Source organism: Hylobates moloch, unplaced genomic scaffold, assembly GCF_009828535.3.
Source record: "Hylobates moloch isolate HMO894 unplaced genomic scaffold, HMol_V3 SCAFFOLD_2, whole genome shotgun sequence".
NCBI classification, from domain to species: domain Eukaryota; kingdom Metazoa; phylum Chordata; class Mammalia; order Primates; family Hylobatidae; genus Hylobates; species Hylobates moloch.
The window spans coordinates 62835175-62859556 of record NW_026652277.1 but is presented as its reverse complement, the minus strand read 5'-3'; the positions used below and the strand labels follow the sequence as shown (position 1 = coordinate 62859556).

Genomic DNA, 24382 nt, shown 5'->3' with positions numbered 1-24382 from the left:
GAAGTGTCTGGAGACCCCAGTTGGGAGGTCTAACTCTTTCTGACTAGAAGGACTGTGTTAATACCTCGGTGATGGGTTGATAGCTGCAGCAAAATACCATGGCACATATTTACTTATGTAACAAACCTTCACATCCTGGACATGTATCCTGGAACTTAAAATAAAACAAATACAATGAACAACAACAACAAAAATAAATTATTAATAAATGACAACTGAACGAAGAAAAGAAAGAAAAGAAAGAAAGGAAGAAAGAAAGAAAAAACAGAAAAAGAAAGAAAGAAAGAAAGAAAAAAAAAAAAAAAAAAAAAAAAAAAAAAAGAAAGAAAGAAAGAAAGAAAGAAAGAAAGAAAGAAAGAAAGAAAGAAAGAGGAAGGAAGGAAGGAAGGAAGGAAGGAAGGAAGGAAGGAAGGAAGGAAGGGAGGGAAATGAAAGAGAGACAAGGCAGGACGATGTCCCACCCAGGAGCAATGCAGAGCCAAATGAACCTCCCAGGGAAGTGATGAGTCAATGTGCAACCCCAGGTAACATGCTTCTCCCATAGATCTCTGCAACCCTTGGGTCAGGAAGTTCCCTCATGAACCCGCCCCACCAGGGCTTTAAGTGTGACACACAGAGCTACGTGGAGTCTAGGTAGAGCAGCTGACCACATTTTCATAGAGCAGCTGTGCTGTGCTGGGGGGTACATATCAGCCCCTGGTCACCTTGGAACCTCCAAACCTCAAAGGTAGGATTGGTTAGATTGCCCAAACAGCAAAGATGACAGCCTGCCCCTTCTCTGGAAGCTCTATACTAACCCTATACCTGAAAACTCTGTCAGCTGAGGAACACCAGTGGTGGTACCCAAAATCCCTGTTGGGAGACTCCACCCAGTGATGAGGAACAGGGTCAGGGATCCACTTAAAAAAGCAGTCTGCTCACACATTTTTGTAGGACTGCTTTGCCGTGCTGGGCTATCACTTTCACCCTAGTCATCTTGGACTCTTCAAAGCCTCCAAGTTGAAATTGCTAAGTCACCCGAACAGCAAAGATGGCAGCCCACACCTCTTGGGAGCTCTCTCCCAGGGTGCTTTCAAATCTCCAGTGGCAGGAGAACACTGATTGGGGTGGCTAGAAACCCCTGTTTGGAGGTCCTGCCCAATGGGGAGGAACAGGATCTGGAACCTGCTTAAAGAAGCAGTCCGGCCAAGTTTAGGTAGAGTAGATTTGCAACAGCTGAGAGATTCCTTCTATCCTGCCCCCCCACTCCATTTGGACTCTCCAAAGCTCAAAGGGCAGAACAGCTAAGTTGCTCAAACAGCAAAAATGGTAGCCCTCACTGCACACTATCCCTCTGCACCCAACCCCCAGCTCCATCCCCTGTAGGCACAACACTGCTACCATGACTGTCTGGAATTCCAAGCCAGTGGGTCTTATCCTGTGATGTGTTGTGAGGGTGGTGCTTGCAGACTGTCACTGCTTGGCCACCTGAATTCAACCTCTTTGCTAGGAATATGGTCACATTCCTAACCTCCCACTTTCCCAGAGCTACAGCTACTTTTGCCAGGAAGCCCAGAAAGCTGGGGTATCTAAAACTCCCAGGTCTCTACACATGCCTGAGCTGCTGCTCTGCCTAAACTCCATGTAGTTCTGTGTGTCACACTTAAGGCCCTGGTGGAGTGGGTTCATGAGGGGACTTCCTGACCCGAGGGTTACATGTGGGAGAAGTATGTTACCTGGAGTTGCACATTCACTCATCACTTCCCTGGGTCAGGGAGGTTTGCTTAGCTCTGCGTTGCTCCTGGATGGACCATCATCCTGCTTGCTTTCTTTTCTTTCTTTCTTTTGTTCTTTTCTTTTCTTTCTTTCTTTCTTTCTTTCTTTCTTTCTTTCTTTCTTTCTTTCTTTCTTCTTTCATTTCTTTCTTTCTTCTTTCTTCTTCCTTTCTTCTTCCTTTCCTTGTTCAAAGGTCATTTATTAATAATTTATTTTTGTTATTGTTCTTCATTGTATTTGTCTTAAGTTCCAGGATACATGTCCAGGATGTGCAGGTTTGTTACATAGGTAAATATGTGCCATGGTATTTTGTTGTAGCTATCAACCCATCACCAAGGTATTAAGCCCAGAATGCATTAGCTATTTATCCTGATGCCCTCCCTTCCCTATCCCAACAGGCCCCAGTGTGTGTTGTTCCCCTACATGTGTCCATGTGTTCTCATTGTTCAGTTCCCACTTACAAGTGAAAACGTGGTATTTGGTTGTCTGATTCTGTGTTAGTTTGCTGAGAATAATGGCTTCTAGCTGCATCCACGTCCCTGCAATGGGCACGATCTCATTCTTGTTTATGTCTTCATAGTATTCCACAGTGTATATGTACCACATTTTCTTTATCCTGTCTATCGTTGATGAGCATTTGGGTTGATTCTATCTCTTTGCTATTGTGAATAGTGCAGCAATGAACATATGTGTGCATGTATCTTTAAAATAGAATAATTTATATTCCTTGGGTATATACTCAGGAATTGGATTATGACAATATTAACCTTAAATATAAATGGGCTAAATGCCCTAATTAAAAAATACTGAATGAAAAGCTGGATAAAGAGTCGGGACCCATCAGCATGCTGTATGCAACAGACGCATCTCACTTGCAAAGACACACATAGGCTTAAAATAAAGGGATGGAGGAACATTTACCAACCAGATAGAAAGCAGAAAGAAGCAGGTCTTTCTGTCCTAATTTCTGACAAGACAGACTTTAAATCAAAAAGATCAATAAGATAAAGAAGACCATTACATAATGGTGAAGGGTTCAATTCAACAAGAAGAGCTAACTATCCTAAATATATATGCACCCAATACAGAAGCACCCAGATTCATGAAGCAAGTTCTTAGAGACTTACAAAGAGACTTAGACTCCCACACAATAATTGTGGGAGACTTTCACACCCCACTGTCAATATTAGACAGAGTTTTGAAACAGAAAATTAACAACAATGTTCATGACTTGAACTCAGCTCTGGATCAAGTGGACGTGACGATATCTACATAATTCCTCACCCAGAAACAACAGAATATACATTCTTCTCTGTACCACATTGCACTTACTCTAAAATCAATCACAGAAATGGAAGTAAAACACTCCTTAGCAAATGAAAAGAACTGAAATCATAATAAGAAGTCTCTCCGACCACAGCACAATCAAATCGGAACCCAAGATTAAGAAACTCACATAAAACCCCACAACTACAGGGAAATTGAACAACCTGCTCTTGAATGACTCCTGAGTAAGTAATGAAACTAAGGCAGAAATCAAGAAGTTCTTTCAAACCAATGAGAACAAAAAGACAATATAACAGAATCTCTGAGATGCAGCTAAAGCATTGCTAAGAGGGAAATTTAAAGGACTAAATTCCCACATCAAAGAACTTGACAGTCCTCAAATTGATGCATATATCACAACTAAAAGAACTAGAGAGCCAAGTGCAAACAAACCTCAAAGCTGGCAGAAGACAAGAAATAACTAAGATCAGAGTGGTGCTGAAGGAGATAGAGACATGAAAAACTATTCAAAAAATCAACAAATCCGGGAGCTGTTTCTTGAAAAAATAAAATAAAATAGACAGCAGTCTAGACCAATAAAGAGGAAAAGAGAGAAGAATCAAAAAGACACAATAGGCCGGGCGCGGTGGCTCACGCTTGTAATCCCAGCACTTTGGGAGGCCGAGGCGGGCGGATCACGAGGTCAGGAGATCGAGACCACGGTGAAACCCCGTCTCTACCAAAAATACAAAAAATTAGCCAGGCGTGGTGGCGGGCGCCTGTAGTCCCAGCTACTCGGAGAGGCTGAGGCAGGAGAATGGCGTGAACCCGGGAGGTGGAGGTTGCAGTGAGCCGAGATCGCGCCACTGCACTCCAGCCTGGGTGACAGAGCAAGACTCCGTCTCAAAAAAAAAAAAAAAAAAAAAAAGACACAATAAAAAAATGATAAAGAGGATATGAACACTGATTCCATAGAAACACAAACCACCATCAGAGAATACTATAAACACTTCTATGCAAATAAACTAGAAAATCTAGAAGTAGATAAATTCCTTGACACATACACCCATCCAAAGATGAACTGAGAATAAGATGAGACCTATAACAAGTTCTGAAATGGAGGGAGTAATAAATATCCTATCAATCAACCAAAAAAAAAAAAAAGCCCAGGATCAGATGGATTCATAGCTGCCTTGTTTTTCTCCATTCTCTGTGTATGAGTTGCTTCCTTGATTAGTCCCAATGCAAATGCCTGAATGTTTCAGCTGAAGGTGCTGTATTTACCCACTCCATCTGTTTCTCTCCACAAGAGCCATGCATATGAGCTGCTTCTAGTTGGCCATCTTGCCCACTCCCCCACTTATAATAATTTTCAAGAGTATACTTCATATTAAGTGATTTTGCTAACACAAGAAATACTTCTGAGATGTTGCGGATTTGGTTCCAGGCTACAATAAAGCAAAACATGCAATAAAGTGAGTCACAGAATTTGTTTTGGTTTCTCTGGCACATAAAAGTTATGTTTATGTTTACACAATGCTGCAGTCTATTAATTCTGTAGTAGTATTAAGTTCAAAAAAAAGTACACACCTTAATTAAAAACACTTCATTGTTAAAAAGTAGTAACACTTATCTCAGCCTTCAGTGAGTTGTAAACTTTCTTCATGGTGGAGAGTCTTGTTGATGGCTACTAACTCATCAGAGTAGTGACTGCTAGTAGTTGGCATGGCTGTGGCACTTTCTTAAAAGTAAGAAAACAATGGCATATGCCACATCCACTAACCCTTCTTTTCACAAAAGATTTCTGTTTAGCATGCATTTTTGTTTGATAGCAATTTTCCCATAGTGGTACTTCTTTCAAAACTGGAATCAATCCTCTGAAAGTCTAATGCGGCTTTATTAAGTCAATTTAAGTCATATTCTAAATCTATTGTTGTCATTTCAGCAACGTTCACATAATCTTCATCAGGAGTAGATTCAATCTCAAGAAACAACTTTCTTTTCTCTTCCATGAGAAGCAACTCGTCATGTATTTGTTTTATCACGAGATTGCAGCAATTTACTTACATCTTCAAGTTCCACTTCCAATTTGAGTTATCTTTCTATTTCCACCACATTTGCAGTTATTTCCTGTACTGAAGTCTTTGTTATAGGGCCAACAGGTTCATATGCCCACTCTGCAGTAATAGACCAATTGCAATGCGACATTATGTTTTGCAGCAAAGAAAGAGTTTAATAATTGGAGGGCACTGAGAAGGAAGACAGTTGGAGACCCTCAAACTTACCTCCTCAAGGAAATCTGGGCTGGAGTTTTTAAGGGGATAATGGAGGGTGATGGACTGAAAAATTGGAGGCATAGATTAGTCAGGATAATGAAGATAAAATCAGCAGGAGTTGGAAACTACATTCTTTGGTGAGTCAGCTCCTTGTGGGGTCCTTGAGACCAGCTGGCATCAGGGAGGTCCCTCAGACCAGCTGAGTCAGTAGTTTCATCAGTATGCTGGACCTGAAGGAATACCTCAAAGAGAAAACCACATTTCAAAATGTTTAAGTTATTATCTATAGAACAGTTAAGATGAACTCTAATCTTGTAATAATGTCTGCATAATTCTAAGACGGTAGCCAAAAAACTATGAGGAAGTGAGTCAGAAAGCAAGCTAACCTAATAATTAATACTGAATGTACTACAGGCTTGGTTTACTTTTTTTTTTTCCCTCCCTTTGTCCTTGATTAATTCAACAAAGTCTATAGGAAGAATTTCATCTTGAAACTCTCTAAATCATACATGATGGTTGTAAGAATCAACACATAAATGCTATATCATAAACGAATCTTTAAAATATTATGCTAAGTAAAATAAGCCAGTCATAAAATATCACATATTGTATGATTCCATGTATTAAAAAAAAGTCCAGAATAGGCAAATCTATAGAGATAGAAATTCAAGTATCAGTTGGCCAGGATAGGACAAATGCAGAAAGAAGGGGTAGGGAGTAAAAGGCTAAAGTTTATAGGATTTATTTTTAGGAGATAAGAGTTCTCTAAAACTGACTCTTATGGTAGAAGCACAATTCTGTGAATATACTATGAAACATTAATTTTTTCACAATAATTGATAATTTGTATGATATCTGAATTACATGTCAACAAATTTACAAAAGCTTTTGAACCACATTTAGCTATTTTACCTTTAGTTCTGTGTCAAAGAGACTGCAGGAACATGAGCCTCTCACTGCTTCTCTTATGGACACTATTCTGAAATATATTACATGAGTCAGGTGACGTGTCTATCCAAGATCACTGATATTAGCTGAATTACAGCACTTAAAAATCTAGGGCCAGGTGCGGTGGCTCACATCTGTAATCCCAGCACTTTGGGAGGCCGAGGCAGGCGGATCACAAGGTCAGGAGTTCGAGACCATCCTGCCGAATACAGTGAAACCCTGTCTCTACTAAAAATACAAAAAAATTAGCTGGGCGCGGTGGCAGGCGCCTGTCTGTAGTCCCAGCTACTTGGGAGGCTGAGGCAGGAGAATGGCGTGAACCCGGGAGGAGGAGCTTGCAGTGAGCTCTCAAAAAAAAATCCAAAAAGGGCATTAAACTCACTTGTGTAAACAGGTCATCTACCTTTTATTTGTCTCTTTGTCATCCACATGCTGACTGTTAATATAATGTATTTACTTTGAAGTGTAAAAGTTACATTTTAACTTCTTCACTGATTTAAACTGGATGTCAGCATGAGAAATGACAGAAAGGAGCAGCAACTGGGAAACAAGCATTGCATTGCATCAGGATGTCTATGAAATGGACTTCAGCTCTTCTGCTGATACAGCTGAGCTGTTACTTTAGCTCTGGGAGCTGTGGAAAGGTGCTGGTATGGCCCACAGAATTCAGCCATTGGATGAATATAAAGACAATCCTGGATGAGCTTGTCCAGAGAGGTCATGAGGTGACTGTATTGGCATCTTCAGCTTCCATTTCTTTTGATCCCAACAGCCCATCTACTTTTAAATTTGAAGTTTATCCTATACCTTTAACTAAAACTGAGTTTGAGGATATTATCAAGCAGCTGGTTAAGAGATGGGCAGACCTTCCAAAAGACACATTTTGGTCATATTTTTCACAAGTACAAGAAATCATGTGGACATTTAGTGACATGGTTAGAAAATTCTGTAAGGATATAGTTTCAAATAAGAAACTTATGAAGAAACTACAAGAGTCAAGATTTGATGTTGTTCTTGCAGATGCTGTTTTCCCCTTTGGTGAGCTGCTGGCTGAGCTACTTAAAATACCCTTTGTCTACAGCCTCCGCTTCTCTCCTGGCTACGCAATTGAAAAGCATAGTGGAGGATTTCTGTTCCCTCCTTCCTATGTGCCTGTTGTTATGTCAGAATTAAGTGATCAAATGACTTTCATAGAGAGGGTAAAAAATATGATCTATGTGTTTTATTTTGAATTTTGGTTCCAAATGTTTGACATGAAGAAGTGGGATCAGTTCTATAGTGAAGTTCTAGGTAAGTAACTTTTTCAATTGGTAACAAGAAGATTTAACTTTCTTGTACCTTTGAAGCTGAGCTTGTATAAAGCCATAAAGTCAGGGTAGTGGGGTATTTTTGTAATGAATTTATCAAAAGAAATTGTAAGATGATCTACCAAACTCACAAACACTATAGAAAATGTAAATTATAGGATCAGTTAAAACTCTGTGGCCATCACTCATACAGAAGACTCCAGGAAGTCATAAACCTGTATATTAGTGCACCTAAGATTTCTTTAAGCAATCACATACCTGTTTTATTATGCATTTTTTCATCTTTAAAAGAAAGTCAGACTTATCCAGAAACATCTTGATGAACGCATACTGGTAGATTGAGTATTTACACATTTTTCTAGAACTATCTATATAACATTGCAGAAATTCTTTTTTCTTGTATATCTCAGTCTCATTATTTGATAATTGCAATATGTACCCATGTTACTAGAAAGTTTCCTCCACAGTTGAGAGAAATAATGTCTCCATTTCAGAATCAAAAACCAATGCATGTTATTTGAGTTTTCCGGTGTTTCTATTCTCCTTCACAAAAGGATTAGAAACCATTCATTTTAAGGCTCATCATCTTGTCAAAGTGTGAACATTGTTATAACTGTATAGTTTTTTTTGAAACTATGTCTCTTTATTTAAAAATACAAGCCAAATTAAGGTTGAACGCAAATTTCTATTTCAATAATTTCTCAAAATTTTCTAGCTGTAATTTGCAAACATATTTACCTAAAAACTAATAGTATTATGAGATTAGTATGAATCAAAAGCAGTAGTAGGTAAAAAGGATTTCAGCCATAATTTCAAAATAATCAACAGTTAACTTGAAGAACCAAAGATAAAAGGACTAGATTAATGAATAGGAAATTAGACTATTTCTTAGAAAATTGTTTTTATGGATATGGTAGAATTAATTGATCATGGAGCTCAAAGAGTGGTTTATACGTATATCTGCTACTATTGAAGGTTTACAAAATAAAGAAATGGAGATTAATTCTCTATGTCTTGTTTGTGATTGTGAATATACTGATGTGACATTAGGGATGTAGTTTTCCCTCATGATTCTCTCACCACTTTGCCTTTCTTGTAAATACACATTGGTAAAATATATAATACATAAAAATTAAATTATGCCTATATATGAATATATGTATATATTTTTCAAGGCACAAACACTTCACCTACATTTTTGCCTACATTATTCTAACTTCTTTCAGAAAATTACCTAGTTTAATTATCTTGTGTCATCTATCTTTTCTTTTTTTCTTTTTTCCCGTCAGGAAGACCAACTACATTATCTGAGACAATGGCAAAAGCTGAAATATGGCTTATTCGAAACTACTGGGATTTTCAGTTTCCTCACCCAGTCTTACCAAATGTTGAGTTCGTTGGAGGACTCCACTGCAAGCCTGCCAAACCCCTACCTAAGGTAAACTACTACTGTTTGTTTTTTCTGCTTTGAATTTTCAGTGCAAATGGTTCTATATTCATTCAGAGTTTTTGACTTACACTGGAAGAAAGATGTAAGTGGGAAGAGTAAAGCAGATACCAATTAGAAACTCACGTACATGTTGATATTATCACAAGTTTATGAATTTCATCATTATTACCAATAAAGAGGGATACTAAAGAGACTTTGAAAATAGGGTTGGTAAATTAAAGCTTTGATTATGCAACATATAAAAAGGTACTGGCCATTCATTCAAAGAATATTTATAAAGAGATTAGCACACACCACAGGTAAGTGTATGGGACACAGCTTCTATCCCGACACACCTTGCATTCTACTTTGAAAGATAGAATATAGGCAAGCAATAAAAACTGTGTAAAAACTATTATCTCCAGAGAAAAACCAATGCTGAGGAAGCATCCAGTATAGATAATAGAGAGTTTCCTGGAGTCACTGATATTAATAATTTAGATGGGAGCTGAACTATATGAAGGAATAGGTAAAAGAATGAAGAAGAGAAAAAACACAAAAAGAAAAGCAGGTAAAGTGTTCAGGACAGTTCTCAAGACTCAAAATTTAGTTTGCAAGGGAGATACTGAGTAAGAATAAGATGATGCTGATAGGCAAGATAAGAGCCCGATACTCCTCAGGAGTTGAAATATTTGTTAAGCACATTTAGGGACTACTAAAAAGAGTTAAGAAAAGAAAACTTGTGATAAGATTATATTTAAAAAAAAAATTCCAAGATGTTCAATGGATTAAATTGTAGAAGGGCCAGACTAGAAAGAGCTGACCATTGAGGAAATTTTGTATGATTTCAGGTAGCAGATGATGGAAAAGTGGACTAGAAAGTGGATAGAATTACTTATGCCTACTTTTACAGTAATACTACTAACTTCATATTGTGTTGTGCAGAAAAAGTTAATACAAATAAACCACTTAAAATGTCTCTGGCATATAGTTAGTGATTCAGAAATATTATTTTGCAATTGTGGTTATTTTTGTTATTATTAATACTATGAATTACTTAACATGTGTAAGTCACTTGAGATATTATTCCTTATTTAATAGAAACTAATTATTCAGCATTTCAAGATTATATTCTCTAACAAAGTCCTACCGGTCTTCTATATGACAGATACCCTATAGACTGGTTTAAAATAAGACATATCAGTTTTGACAGTAAGATGAGCAAACTGAAATTGTAAAATTCTACCGTAAGTGACAAGGATCTTCACCAGTATTCTAACTTATAAGAACATAATCCCTTACCAATATAAATGTGTGATTCTATTCATATTTGCAGCCAGACCCAGTGTTCACTTGATTTTACTAAAGCATTTAAATGATTCTGCATTGAGATCCCTGAGGTTTACATCTTAGCATAAACATACCCTATTAGAGCAGGTGTTTTCTGCCTTAAGACAAGCAACCCAGTAAAGCTTCCTGGGATAGCTTGTGTCTCGACATCATAGGTGCCTGACAGAGAAGCACAGAAAAAATGAACAACGCATGTATAATAAAGACCAAATAATTTCTACCACTCGTATCTGAATTGTGCCCTCAGTTTACAATAACAAAAGAATTCTGTCATCATGTAGCATTATATTCTTTATGAAGGAACATAAGAATGTAATATATTTTAAATTGATATCACCCTTCTAAGAAATAGTAGAAAGTAAGCATTTTTATTACATTATGTAATCTCTTAAGAGATAATTTTTGCTTACCTCCTTACTAACAGCAACGTGAAACTGATATTTTATTCCATGGTTAAAATTCAATATCTATGTTGAATGCAAATGGTATGGGCTTTATATGGTAACTTTCTAAAGAGACAAAAGCTGAGGTGAGACTAATGAAAATTCTGTCCCACCCTATCCTACTCCTGAAAGATTTCCCCACTCACATTAAGGGAAACTGATAGTGCCAGTAGGAGGGGGAAGAGAGTATGAGGTATAGAAGGATAAGAAAAATATTGAATCATAGTACATGTGATAATTACTAATACCAGCTGTTGTTACTAACTTGTAGAAAGCTTTGAATGCAAGTCAATGGTTGTGAAAGCCATTCTCTAATTGTTTATTATGTAAAATAGTTGCAAACCCAATTTGCTTTCTATTCAATTAAATATTAGATTCTCAGATAATTTATGTATACTTTAAGAGAAAAGGACACTTGCCAAATGTATTAAGTATTAAAAATACATCTAGCCATTGGTTTTATGATATATTCACATGAAATCATGCAGAGAAAAAATAAATCAAGATGTACATATTTAATATTTATGGAAAATATTCATAAAATAAACATCAAAAGTAATCAAACATCTTAAATTAAGGAATAATTAAAAACTTACACTAGATGCATACTATAACATTACAATAATTTTATCAATAAAATATTCAATTACAGTAAGCTATAATACAAGTGTGTCTGGAATTGGTGGGTTCTTGGTCTCACTGACTTCAAGAATGAAGCCATGGACCCTCGCGGTCAGTGTTACAGCTCTTAAGTTGGCGCGTCTGGAGTTTGTTCCTTCTGATGTTCGGATGTGTTCGGAGTTTCTTCCTTCTGGTGGGTTCGTGGTCTCGCTGGCTCAGGAGTGAAGCTGCAGACCTTTGCAGTGAGTGTTACAGCTCTTAAGGTGGCACGTCTAGGGTTGTTCATTCCTCCTGGTGGGCTCATGGTCTCGCTGGCTTCAGGAATGAAGGTGCACACCTTCATGGTGAGTGTTACAGCTCATAAAAGCAGTGTCGACCCAAAGAGTGAGAAGTAGCAAGATTTATTGCAAAGAGTGAAAGTACAAAGCTTCCACAGTGTGGAAGGGGACCCAAGCAGGTTGCCACTGCTGGCTCGGGCAGCCTGTTTTATTCTCTTATTTGGCCCCACCCACATCCTGCTGATTGGTAGAGCTGAGTGGTCTGTTTTGACATGGCGCTGATTGGTGTGTTTACAATCCCTGAGCTAGACATAAAGGTTCTCCAAGTCCCCACCAGACTCAGGAGCCCAGCTGGCTGCACGCAGTGGATCCCACACCGGGGCTGCAGGTGGAGCTGCCTGCCAGTCTCATGCCATGCACCTGCACTCCTCAGCCCTTGGGTGGTCGATGGGACTGGGTGCTGTGTAGCAGGGGATGGTGCTCATCGTGGAGGCTCGGGCCCCACAGGAGCCCACGAAGGGGGTGGGGGGCTCAGGCATGGCGGGCTGCATGTCCCGAGCCCTGCCCTGCAGGAAGGCAGCTAAGGCCCAGTGAGAAATCCAGTGCAGTGCCGGTGGGCTGGCACTGCTGGGGTACCTAGTACACCTTCCACATCTGCTGGCCTGGGTGCTAAGCCCCTCATTGCCCGGGGCCGGCAGGGTTGGCCAGCTGCTCCGAGTATGGGGCCTGCCAAGCCCACGCCCACCTGGAACTCCAGCTGACCCACAAGCGCCATGTGCAGCCCCATTTCCCGCCTGCACATCTCCCTCAACACCTCCCTGCAAGCTGAGGGAACTGGCTCCAGTCTTGGCCAGCCCAGAAAGGGGCTCCCACAGTGCAGCGGTGGGCTGAAGGGCTGTTCAAGTGCCGCCAAAGTGGGAGCCCAGGCAGAGGAGGTGCTGAGAGTGGGCGAGGGCTGTGAGGACTGCCAGAATGCTGTCACCTCTCAATCCCCCCTCTAAACAGGACACCCCAACTGCTGTTGGGAATTTGGCCAATGACTGCTCTAGCTACTTCCTGCTGGATGGGGTGAAGAAGAAGCCCTGCAGTTGTAGTTTCTTTCAGAGGGGAACTCTCTAGGCCAGGGGAAGTGCCAGAGGGTCAGTCCAGGGGTCCTTGGTAGAAGTTGTTAGTTGAACTCATTTGGGGTTCCATTTGTAAGACCATCTGTAGCTTGATGGCCTCAATTCTAGAGGAAACAAATTTGAACAAGAAGGTTAAAAATACAGGGCCCAAAGGAAAGTAACAGCAAGATGGCTGCCAAGGGACCTAGAAAGGAGAGAAGCCATGTTGCCCAACTAAAGAGGTTGGTATAAGAATTTGAAAGGCATTGTCTGATTTCAGAAGCCTTTTCCTCTAAACGCCAGGTGGCATCTCGTACTATCCCCGACTGGTTAATGTAAAAACAACACTCTTCCCCTAAGAAGATGCAGAATCCTCCTTCCTCAGCAGTGAGGGGGTCTAGGCCTCGGCGGTTTTGGAGAGTCACTGCTGCCAAAGAGTCTATTTGGGATTTTAAATTAAGGATAGATTTTGTTATTTCTTGCAAACTGTTTGAGAGGCAGATATGAGTTGAAGATCCACATAAGTAGAATATGCCTTGGCTGCGTAGATAGAAATTTACCCTGGCTTTTAAAGGAATAGGGTACACTGTTTTTTCTTTAATACTTCCATTTCTCTCTTAGATTTCTTCTTCATCTCTTCCTCTCTTTTTAACTCTCTCTTTGACTTTCTGTGTCTGTCCCTCTTTCTCTCTGACTTCTTCTTTGTCTCTTCCTTTCTGTCTCTTTCTTTGACTTCCTGTCTCTTTCTTTCCTTTCTGCTGCCTCTTCAAGCTGCTTATGCTACTGTTCTCCCCTCTCCTTCCCATTTTAATGGCTTTGTCAGTGTAAGATTCCCACCTCTTTGGGTTCCTGCACCATATGCAATAACTCCATAACTTCCCTGTGTTATTTAATGGGGGTTCCCCTAGAGGTTAGGAACTCACTCTCTTTCCATATTGCAGCATGGGCATGTAGGATTAGATAAGAATACTTGCTATATGTATACACATTTTTTTTTTTCCATTTCCCAGTTCTAAGGCTCAGGTAAGTACCACTAGTTCGGCTAACTGGGCACTGGTCCCTGAGGCAAGAGATTTGGTTTCAAGTATGGTTACATCACTAACTATGGTGTAACCTGCCCTTCGTATCTCATTCTCCACAACTGAACTTCCATCAGTATATAGGTTAAGGTCAGTATTAGTTAAGGGGACTTCTAAGAGATCATCTTGGGCAGCATATGTCTGGACTATAATTTGTTGGCAGTCATGCTCGATTGGTTCCCCATCCTCTGGGAGAAAAGTGGCAGGGTTGAGGGCCACGCATGTGCATATTGGAAGTACCAGTCCCTCAAAGAGTAGTGCCTGGTATCTAAGTAGGCGGTTGTGTGATAGCCGTAAACTTCCTTTGGCATCTAGTATGCCATTTACATCATGAATAGTCCAGACAGTGAGATCCTTTCCTTGTATTATTTTGATAGCCTCTGACACTAAGACGGCCACTGCTGCAACTACCCCTAAATAGTGAGGCCAGCCTTTTGCTACTACATCAATTTCCTTACTTAGGTATGCCACTGGTTGTGGGGTTGTCCCATGAGTCTGAGTAAGGACTCCAAGAGCTATCCTGGCTCTCTCTGTGACATATAAAGAGAAGTTCTGTCATGTGGGAAGGCTTAAAGCTGGAGCTTGTACTAGGGCCTGCTTTAAGGTTTTGAAGGCTGTTTCTGCCTCTGGTTCCCATTTGACTAGATGAGTACTTGCCCCCTGGGTTTCCTTGATTAGAGAATAGAGGGGCCTGGCTGTCTTGCTGTATCTAGGGATCCATAGTCGGCAAAAGCTGGTAATTCCAAGGAACCCCCTCAACTGTTTTAATGTCTTAGGGTGAGGATAAGCCAATATAGGCTGTATCCATTCCTTGCTGAGGGCCCTGGTCCCTTTGGCTAAGATTAGGCCTAGATATTTAATCTGCTGTAGGCAAAGCTGGGCCTTTGACCTAGATACCTTGTATCCTTGATTAGCTAGAAAGTTCAAGAGATCTAGAGTAGCCTGCTGGTAAGAGGCTTCCGAACTGGTAGCCAAAAGTAAATCATCCACATATTGAAGAATCAGAGTGCCTGGACTTGAGAAGTGGCCTAGATCTTGGGCCAGTGCCTGACCAAACAGATGAGGGCTATCCTTAAACCCTTGGGGCAAGACCATCCACGTAAGTTGGGACATGTAGTCTGCGGGATCCTTAAAAGCAAAGAGGAACTGGGAATCAGAGTGCAGGGGAATACAGAAAAAGGCATCCTTGAGGTCCATAGCCATTAACCATTCTGCTTCCTCTGGTATTTGAAAGAGCAGGGTATAGGGGTTGGGTACAACTGGATATAGTGGAATTGCTGCCTCATTAATGAGTCTAAGATCTTGCACTAGTCTCCACTGACCATTCAGTTTTTGTACTCTCAGAATTGGGGTGTTGCAGGGACTGCTGCATTTCCTTACTAAGCCTTGAGCTTTCAAATATTTAACAATATTCTGTAATTCTTTATGAGCTTCAGGCCTTAAGCAATATTCCCTTTGTTTGATAAGGAAAAATGGTGGGATCTTTTAACCTGATTTGGACTGGATGGGCATTTTTTGCCCTTCCAAATTGTCCTTCCAATGCCCAGACTTTAGAGTTGATTCCCTCCTCAAGTAGGACACAACAAATGGGTAACTTGTTCCCCATATTCATGCAGATAATAGCTCCAGCCTTGGCTAATATATCCCTCCCTAATAAGGGTGTGGGACTTTCAGGCATAACAAGAAAGGCATATGAAAAGAGCAAAGTCTCCCAATTACAACTGAGGAGGTGGGAGAAATACCTGGTAACAGGCTGTCCCAGGATTCCTCGGATGGTAATGGACCTTGAGGACAGTAGCCCAGGACAGGAGATTAACACTGAGAAGGCCGCACCAGTGTCCAGGAGGAAGTCAATTTCCTGGCCCTCAATAGTTAAACATACCCAGGGCTCAGTGAGGGTGATGACGTGAGCTGACACTTGCCCTGGGCACCCTCAGTCCTGTTGTTGGATCATCTTGTTGGGGGCTTCTGACCCAGGGAAGCTTCGTCCTCTGGGGCAGTGCACCTTCCAGTGATTGCCTCGGCATAGTGGACATGGACGAAGGGGCAGCTTGTTTCTCATTGGACAATCTCTTTTAAAGTATCCTAGTAAACCACACTGATAACAAGCCCTACCAGGTGATTGGCCTGCTCCATTTTCTGTCCTCTCTGAACCACCAAGCTTTGTTTGTCTGAGGGCCATGACTAAGGCTGCGGCCTTTCTCTGATCTTGCTTTTCCTTTTGGGCCTGTTCCTCTTGGTCCCTATTATAGAACAGTGAGATTGCCAGGTTTAATAATGCCTCTAGATTTTGTTCAGGGCTCAGGGCTTGCTTTTGGAGCTTTCTCCTGATATCTGTGACTGATTGGGTAATAAACTTATCTTTTAGAATCAATTGACCCTCAAGTGATTCAGGTGACAGGGGAGTATATTTTCTTAAGGCCTCTCATAGCCGCTCGAGGAAGGCAGAAGGATTTTCTTCCTTTCCCTGAGTTATGGTGGACATCATTGAATAATTCATGGGCTTTTTTCTAATTCTCCTTAGTCCTTCTAGAACACGGGTCAACAGATGTTTATGACTCCAGTCCCCATGATCTGAGTCAAGGTCCCAGTGGGGATCCACACAGGGGATGGCTTGCTGACCGGTAGGGAATTTGTGCCTTTCTTCCGCTGTCATTCTATCATTTACTTGACTAAGATACCAGGTATCTCCAAACTCTCAGGCTGCAGCTAAAGCCTCATTCTTTTCATTAAAAGCCAGAGTTTGATCTAACAGTAGCATGACATCTCTCCAAGCGAGGTCGAAGGTTTGCCCTAGACCCTGTAGGACATCTATGTACCTAACAGGATCTTCTGAAAACTTCCCCAGGTCTGCCTTGATTTGTTTTAAATCAGAGATGGAGAAGAGGACAGGTACCCAGCTTGGGCCAAATTCCGCTCCCCCTACAGCTTGAAAGGGACATAACTGATAACCCGGGGGTTTTTGTGGACTTTTGGAGATTTCTTTGCTTAATTCCTTCTGGGCTGGGGAGATTAGAGGAGGATTATCATTAATCGGAAGGGGAGCTGTAGCGAGGCTAGTATATGGGGGTAAGCTGAGAGGTTCTCCTATGGGATGTAAATTGGAAGTTTGCATAGCTGTGTATTCTCCCTCAATGAAAAGAAAGCTTGAACATAAGGTATTTCACTCCATTTGCCTTCCCTCTAACAGAAAAGGTCAAGTTGGAGGATAGTATTGTAATTTGTACTTCCCTCAGGTGGCCATTTTTCCCCATAAGAGAGAGAATATTGGGGCCAAGTTGTAGTGCAGAAAAAAATGAGCCACCTCTTTTTCAGGGTTTGTGGGTCAAATTGGTCCCAACAGCTTAGGATGCATTTCAAGGGTGAGCCTGTTGATGCCTGAATGTTTCCCATCTGAAAGACAAAACTGCCCATAGTTTTGGTTTATTTTTTTCCTCCCCCTGCTCAAGAACCTGCAACAGTCCCTGGACCCTGCCTGATCGGAATAGTTGCACTCACTGACACAGCAGCAGAAACACTAGTTTTCCTCCCAGACCACATGGAGGACCGAGGAAGGTCAGATTTAGTGGTCCTTACCAACACATTCTCAAAAACCTGCACCCTTGCCTGTCCTTCTAGACCACAAGGAGGACCAACTGAGAAACATCAGATTAAGTGACCCTTACAGATGCATTCTTGAAAACCTGTTAGAGTCCTAAGCATTCTCCTGTTAGTATTGGGATATTACCCCTTTCCTAGAAAGATGTTATGCCCCAAAAATGAAGTGCAAGGCCATACCCTGAGGGAAGGAAGGGATCTCCAGAGTTGGAGGAGTGACACCTTTTGTCCTCACTTATGTGAATAGAAGGATAAAACTTCTGAGGCTCCCCATATCCTAGCTTCAGGAATAGCTTTTGTTAGGCCTCTTAGTCTGAGGAGGGATCCTAAAGTTCCAGGTAGTCCCCACTATGATGGGGCTTTGGGCAAAAATTGTGTCTTTCTGATTGGTGAGCCTGGGTGCCTAAAGAAGGTAACAGAGTCCTGGAGTTTATACTAGAAATAATTCTTATAGGAAAAACTAGAAAAGCACCAGAGACAGGTAGCAATTTTTAGAAGCGGGACTAACCTCAGAGAAGAGAGGTGAGAGGAAGTTTGTCTGGCAGGCATTAAGACCCAGGGGGCAAGGGTGAGGATAGATAGGATAGATGGGCGAGTCTTGCTTGGGCGACATGCTTTTGAGAGTTCCGCTCATGGCTGCAGGGTCAACCAACTTGTTGTCGGGACCCTGGAGCTGCATGGCTTTCCTCTCTGTCAACCCTCGGCTCAGCCCAGAAGTACAGGAAAACCAGAAGCTGGTTCTAGGCAAACCAATGGTCCCAAGTCCAAAGAGTCGGGGGTTGTTAGAGAGCCCTTTCCCCGAAAGCCTGAGACTGGTGTCTTTAGTCCAGTGGCCACGCTAGTCACTTTTAACTGGCCGACAGGTGCCTGGTATTTAGCACCCGAATTCTAAGGAAAACTAGAACAGAATAGCAAGCGAAAGGGGTCCGATGGTACTCACTGCTTGGCAATAGGCCATTGTCTCACCGCTCAGCTATAGGTGATGGTCTCACTGCTCGGCAATTGTCTCACTGCTTGGCGATAGGCAAAAGTCCCATCTGTGTCACCCAAATGTGTCCGGAATTGGTGGGTTCTTGGTCTCACTGACTTCAAGAATGAAGCCACGGACCTCGCGGTGAGTGTTACAGCTCTTAAGGTGGCACGTCTGGAGTTTGTTCCTTCTGATGTTGGGATGTGTTTGGAGTTTCTTCCTTCTGGTGGGTTCGTGGTCTCACTGGCTGAGGAGTGAAGCTGCAGACCTTCGCGGTGAATGTTACAGTTCTTAAGGCGGCACGTCTGGAGTTGTCCGTTCCTCCCAGTGGGCTCTTGGTCTTGCTGGCTTCAGGAGTGAAGCTGCAGACCTTCGCCGTGAGTGTTACAGCTCATAAAAGCAGTGCGGACCCGAAGAGTGAGAAGTAGCAAGATTTATTGCAAAGAGTGAAAGTACAAAGCTTCCACAATGTGGAAGGGGACCCGAGTGGGTTGCCACAGCTGTCTTGGGCAGCCTGCTTTTACTCTCTTATTTGGCCCCATCCACATCCTGCTGATTGGTAGAGCTGAGTGGTCTGTTTTGACAGGGCACTGATTGGTGCATTTACACAAGTAACATGAGGTAGAAAATTATAAATATTACAGGATGACACATTTTTTGTAGGAGGAAAGTGTATATACAATCAGAATAGAATTGTCTAAATAAATGTCACAAGTGTACATTGAGCTATAAAGATAGAACCAAAGCCATGATGAAAACATATGTAGTTTACAAGGTGACATCTCTAGACAGAAATTTTAGAAAAAAATATATTTTCTTTTTAGAACTTGCAATACTTTTATAAAATACCTTACACACATAGTGTATTATTATTTTAAAATTGTCACAGAATGGGAGACAACCAGTCCACATCAATAATGAATCCCCTTTAGGGATTATTTCACTTTAACACTGGGTGGATGAAGGTGGGTCTGGACATCAAGCCACTGAAACAAAACACTGAACGTAAGTTACGTCAAATGTGGCTACAGGTAACTGCAATCACACACAATACCTGGATATCCTATGTATTATCTTGAATAACAGAACAATGACTCTCACATCATTAACACTGATGTCTTAAGATTAAAAATCATATTTTAAAAAATACTCAGCCATATGTGGTCTGCAAATAAACATTTGGAATCTTTTTTTCTTTGTTTTGTAAAGAACACTTAAGAGAAAGTTTTACCCTGATGATTAAATCTGAAAGTATTTAAATTTCAAAATTGGCATAGATTGGGGAACACAGGTTAGAATGATTCCCAATAAATTCCAGCCAAGTACATCTTCACTAAGATTTTTATGTAGTGTGAGTGAGCTACTCAAGAGGGTGACCAAATCTCTGCAGAAAGGCCTGGCAGTCTCTCGCATTCTGGTGCAAGTGCTGCTGCCTCTGAGACACAGCAAAGTGATGATGAGAGTTCCTCACATGCAGTTATAAATAGCACATCAATTTAACAGTGTGATTTCAGGGAAAAATTGTTCTACTTAAACAATCACCTGAAAAATATAGTCATTCTACTATGTAACTACATACTGTACAATTCTGTATTACAAATGAGACTCTTAGAAACAATTCATAGAAATTCCAAACCACAATAGCAGACTCCAGAATGTCAGTGATTCTTAACCACCACCTTTTACAATTACTTTTTTTCTCTTTTGAAAAAAGACTGGAAAACTCTGACAAACTTTAAGTGAAGTGTAAATGATTATAGAATAAGATAAATGTAGGTTTACATAATCCCAGCTGTGAGGAACTTTTCTTCAGTGCTCAGTCAGGGAAGTCAACCACTAATGACTTCCAACTAAAATAATTCTAGAGAAAACCTGCCTAAAATAAACATATGTGATTTAACAGAACAAAAATACAGCATTAAAGCCAACTGGTGCCACTTTAAAGAACCTATATTAATACTTAAATATTATAAGTGAAGAGTTTGGGTATCTCCTCAAATACTGTGTAATAGCTCTATTTCATTACTCCCTTTCACAAATGTACACACATACACACACACATATTTATACAAAGACCCTTAACAGGGGCAACCTATCTCATATTATACATATTGCAAAAAAAAACTGAGTAATTGAGTCAGTTAAAAGACATCCTTTACTCCAATAATTCCTCATAATACTTGATTTTCTCTCTTTTTATAACAATTCTTTCACAGTGCTTGCTGTGCTGATAATCTATTATGATGGAACAAATTATTTTTTTTCACAGGAAATGGAAGAGTTTGTCCAAGGCTCTGGAGAAAATGGTATTGTGGTGTTTTCTCTGGGGTCAATGGTCAGTAACACGTCAGAAGAAAGGGCCAATGTAATTGCATCAGCCCTTGCCCAGATCCCACAAAAGGTAAGATAAAAGGTTTTAATGTTGTGAAAAACTATTGAAAGAGGCTGTTAAAGCTTGTAAAGAATCCAATTTTAGAAACGTCCTGCCTATAAATTTAGCTGTTCCGAAAGCACTAATTATCTCAGATATTAATTCAAAATCAAAAATATATATGGAAGATGTTAAAATAATACAGAGGGTGTTTTTCATTGCTAATTAATTTGGCATTAATATTGTGATCAGGAATAAATATAATTAAGAGTTGCAGGTAAAGTTTTGGTATCATCATATTGGGGTCAGGTAAGAGCTATCACTAAATTCTGCTCCTGTGATTTGATCCTTTCATTTAAGAACTCCTGAGGGTGATGTACACCCTACAGATGTTAGAAAACGTTACATTTTAGTGAGTAACTTCACTAGCACAATAACAATAGCAGGGATTTCAAAAAGGCTGACATGCATCATGCAGTTTAGTGCTGCCATGTTACCCAGCCTCGTGTACTTCCTGTACATTTTGGAATAGGCCTATTCAAGTGATATTCAGGGTACTATTCAGAGAAAGGAAGGCCTAGGCTGTCAGACAACTAGTGTAAGGACCCGCAGAGCTAGGCAGATTTGGAGAAAGAGAAAAAGCAGCCTGCTTTTCTGGACAGGGCCTAGCCAATGTCTGAAGTAGGAAGATGAAAGAGAAAGGGTGGAGATGGATCCTGCTCTGAGGGTGGACCCTGTGTAGTATAAAATGTGGCCCCACAAGGACACTGTACTATGAGATTAACAATTCCTCCCGATGGAGGCAGCAGAATGAAATGTAGGAAGGATTCAAGCAGAAGGAAGCCAGGCGGGGGAACAAGTTCAGATGCCCCCTCCATAGAATATAGTAGGAACATATTTTCTTTTATGTTGAATAAAATGTGTATTTGTCAATTACTTTTTAGTTCCCTGTCTGCCATAGCCTTCTTGTAATGACCTATGCTAATATTTTGCCAAAAACTCAAAGTTCTTTCACACCGATGTAACAAATAGAACTTAAACACCATAATTTTTTTTTTAATGTATAAGGATTCCTTAGGGATTCCAAAATTAGTAACTTAAACATAAAAATGTCTCAGCTACAGCAAAACATATGAATCACTGTTGTCAAAATTTTATATCACATTTTCTAAGTGTTAACAGTCAGTTGACCAAAATTCAGCAAAATACAATTTTGAATTTATTCAAGAGTTGTATTTTTATTTATGGTACCAACAGGTTCCTCATTTCTACGTTGACAAAATATTCAAAATTAGCAATACTGAGAATACTCTGAATTTGTGTCAAAAATTGTCACTTGAAATTTTTCTTGGAAGTAGTTCCTGATAATTTGTAATTTCCAAGAAGTTATACATGCTACCTTTGCAGCATTAATTGACTTCTTCCAAATAGCTTATTTTATAGACTTTCATTTTTGTCAATCAAAGGATATCAAGCTCTATTAAAATGACTTATAGGCAAGTAGATATAAGTGAACTACTTCCCGTATTACTCAAAAAAATGAATAAATTAATATTAAATTTGGTAGATGAAAACTCATACATAAAACAAAATAAGCATATAAGTCATTAGAAAATTGGTATTGCTTTTTTACACTTGAATTATGACTACCTAAAATTTTTAATGCATATAATTATTAAAATTTTGTATATTTTTAAAATTAAGTTTTATTTTTAAACTTTTAATTTCAAGGGTAAATGTGGAGTTTTGTTACATAGGTAAACTTATGTCTTGGGATTTGTTGTATGAACTGTTTCATCATTCAGGTAGTAAGACTAGTACCTTTTAGTTATTTTTCCTGATCCTTTCTCTCCTCCCAACGCCCACCCTCCAATAAGCCCCAGTGTATGTTATTCCTCTCTATATGTTCATGTGTTCTCATCTTTTAGCTTCCACTTATAAGTGAGGGCATGTGGTATTTGGATTTCTATTCCTGTGTTTGTTTGCTAAGGATAACGGCCTGCAGCTCACTTACATTCCTGCAAAATACATGATCTTGTTCTTTTTTATGGCTACATAATACTTCATGGTGAACATGTACCACATTTTCTTTATCGAATCCATCATTGATGGGCATTTAGATTGATTTCACGTCTTTGCTATGGTGAACAGTTTTATATAGAATAAAATGTATATTTGTCTGTAATAAACATACATGTCCATGTTCTAATTTGTAGTCCTTCAGATACATACCTAGTAATGGGATTGCTGGGTTGAATGGTATTTCTGCCTCTAGGATTTTGAGGAATCGCCATGCTGTCTTCCACAATGGTTGAACTTACAGTCCCTTCAACAGAGTATAAGCATTTCTTTTTCTATACAACATCCCAAGCATCTGTTATTTTTTGAGTTTTTAATAATGGCCATTCTGACTGGTGTGAGATGGTATCTCTTTGTGGTTTTGACCAGTGATGTAAAGCTTTTTTTTCATATAGTAGTTTGCACATATAGTTTTCTTTTGAAAAGTGTAACAACTTTTTAAATACTTGAACATTTCATTGATAATCTTATTTGTCTAAGCTACTATTTTGAAAAATCATGATTTCCTTATATACCTAATTATAAAATTAAGGAAATGAAATATGAGTATTCTATTTACATCAGTCTGAGTAGTTCTTGTTACTTAACATCCCTTGTTCTCATTGTTAATCTCTTTAGATTTCTAACATTCTATGACTTTTGAGTTCCACTCATGGAATAAGATATTTTCTTCACTGTAACAGGTTCTGTGGAGATTTGATGGGAATAAACCAGATACTTTAGGACCCAATACTCGGCTGTACAAGTGGATACCCCAGAATGATCTTCTTGGTAAGTCTCTGGAGAACAAGTACTGAATGTATTAGTAACAGATTATTAGAGTGTTAATAGTTCTCATGAAACAAGCTTACTGAACATTTGTTATGGAAAAACTTTAAAATAAAATGAAACTTCTTTATATTTATTTTCCAGTCCTTGGGGAAAAGAATAAATGATAATTGTTTGCATTTTGGGATATACACCCACATTCTTAATAATCAGAGTCAGAGTATCTTTATTTCAGGTGTTATTACCTCTCACAGAATTTTCTGGCACTTCTTGGGTTGTCTTCCTTTCTCATATTTCTACAACTTTACACCTGTTCTTTCCTCCTCTGTAGGGTTATTTCAAATGTCAGTAAAAATAACAGCCCTTCTGCTATCACCAGGGACACTGCATCTTCTGTAGGATTAAGTCCCTAATCTTAATCAAAAAGTGATGACACATTTCATAATGAAATGTGACCTGTCTTTCCTCAATTCTAGCACCACCACCACCTCACTGCCTGCTGCCTTGCACACCCCACATATCACACTCCATGACTGTACTTAAGAGAACATATTCTGGCTGGGCACAGTGGCTCATGCCTGTAATCCTAGCACTTTGGGAGGCTGATGCAGGCAGATTGACTGAGCTCAGGAGTTCGAGACCATCCTGGGCAACATGGTGAAACTCCATCTCTATTAAAATACAAAAAATTAACTGGGCATGGCTGTTTGCCCCTGTAGTCCCAGCTACTCAGAAGGCTGAG

General features: G+C 39.9%; 1 protein-coding gene across 1 annotated transcript in view; it reads left to right on the top strand.

Annotated features, from left to right (window-relative positions):
• Window positions 1–6770: 6770 nt before the first annotated feature.
• Window positions 6771–24382, top strand: part of LOC116476539 (UDP-glucuronosyltransferase 2B4) — a 63339-nt gene continuing 45727 nt past the window's right edge. The window contains exons 1-5 of the mRNA XM_032166661.2: window positions 6771–7535; window positions 8842–8990; window positions 20692–20823; window positions 23556–23662; window positions 23972–24035. Coding sequence (XP_032022552.2) covers window positions 6815–7535; window positions 8842–8990; window positions 20692–20823; window positions 23556–23662; window positions 23972–24035 — 1173 coding nt within the window. The 5' untranslated portion in view covers window positions 6771–6814. The remainder of the gene's footprint in view (window positions 7536–8841; window positions 8991–20691; window positions 20824–23555; window positions 23663–23971; window positions 24036–24382) is intronic.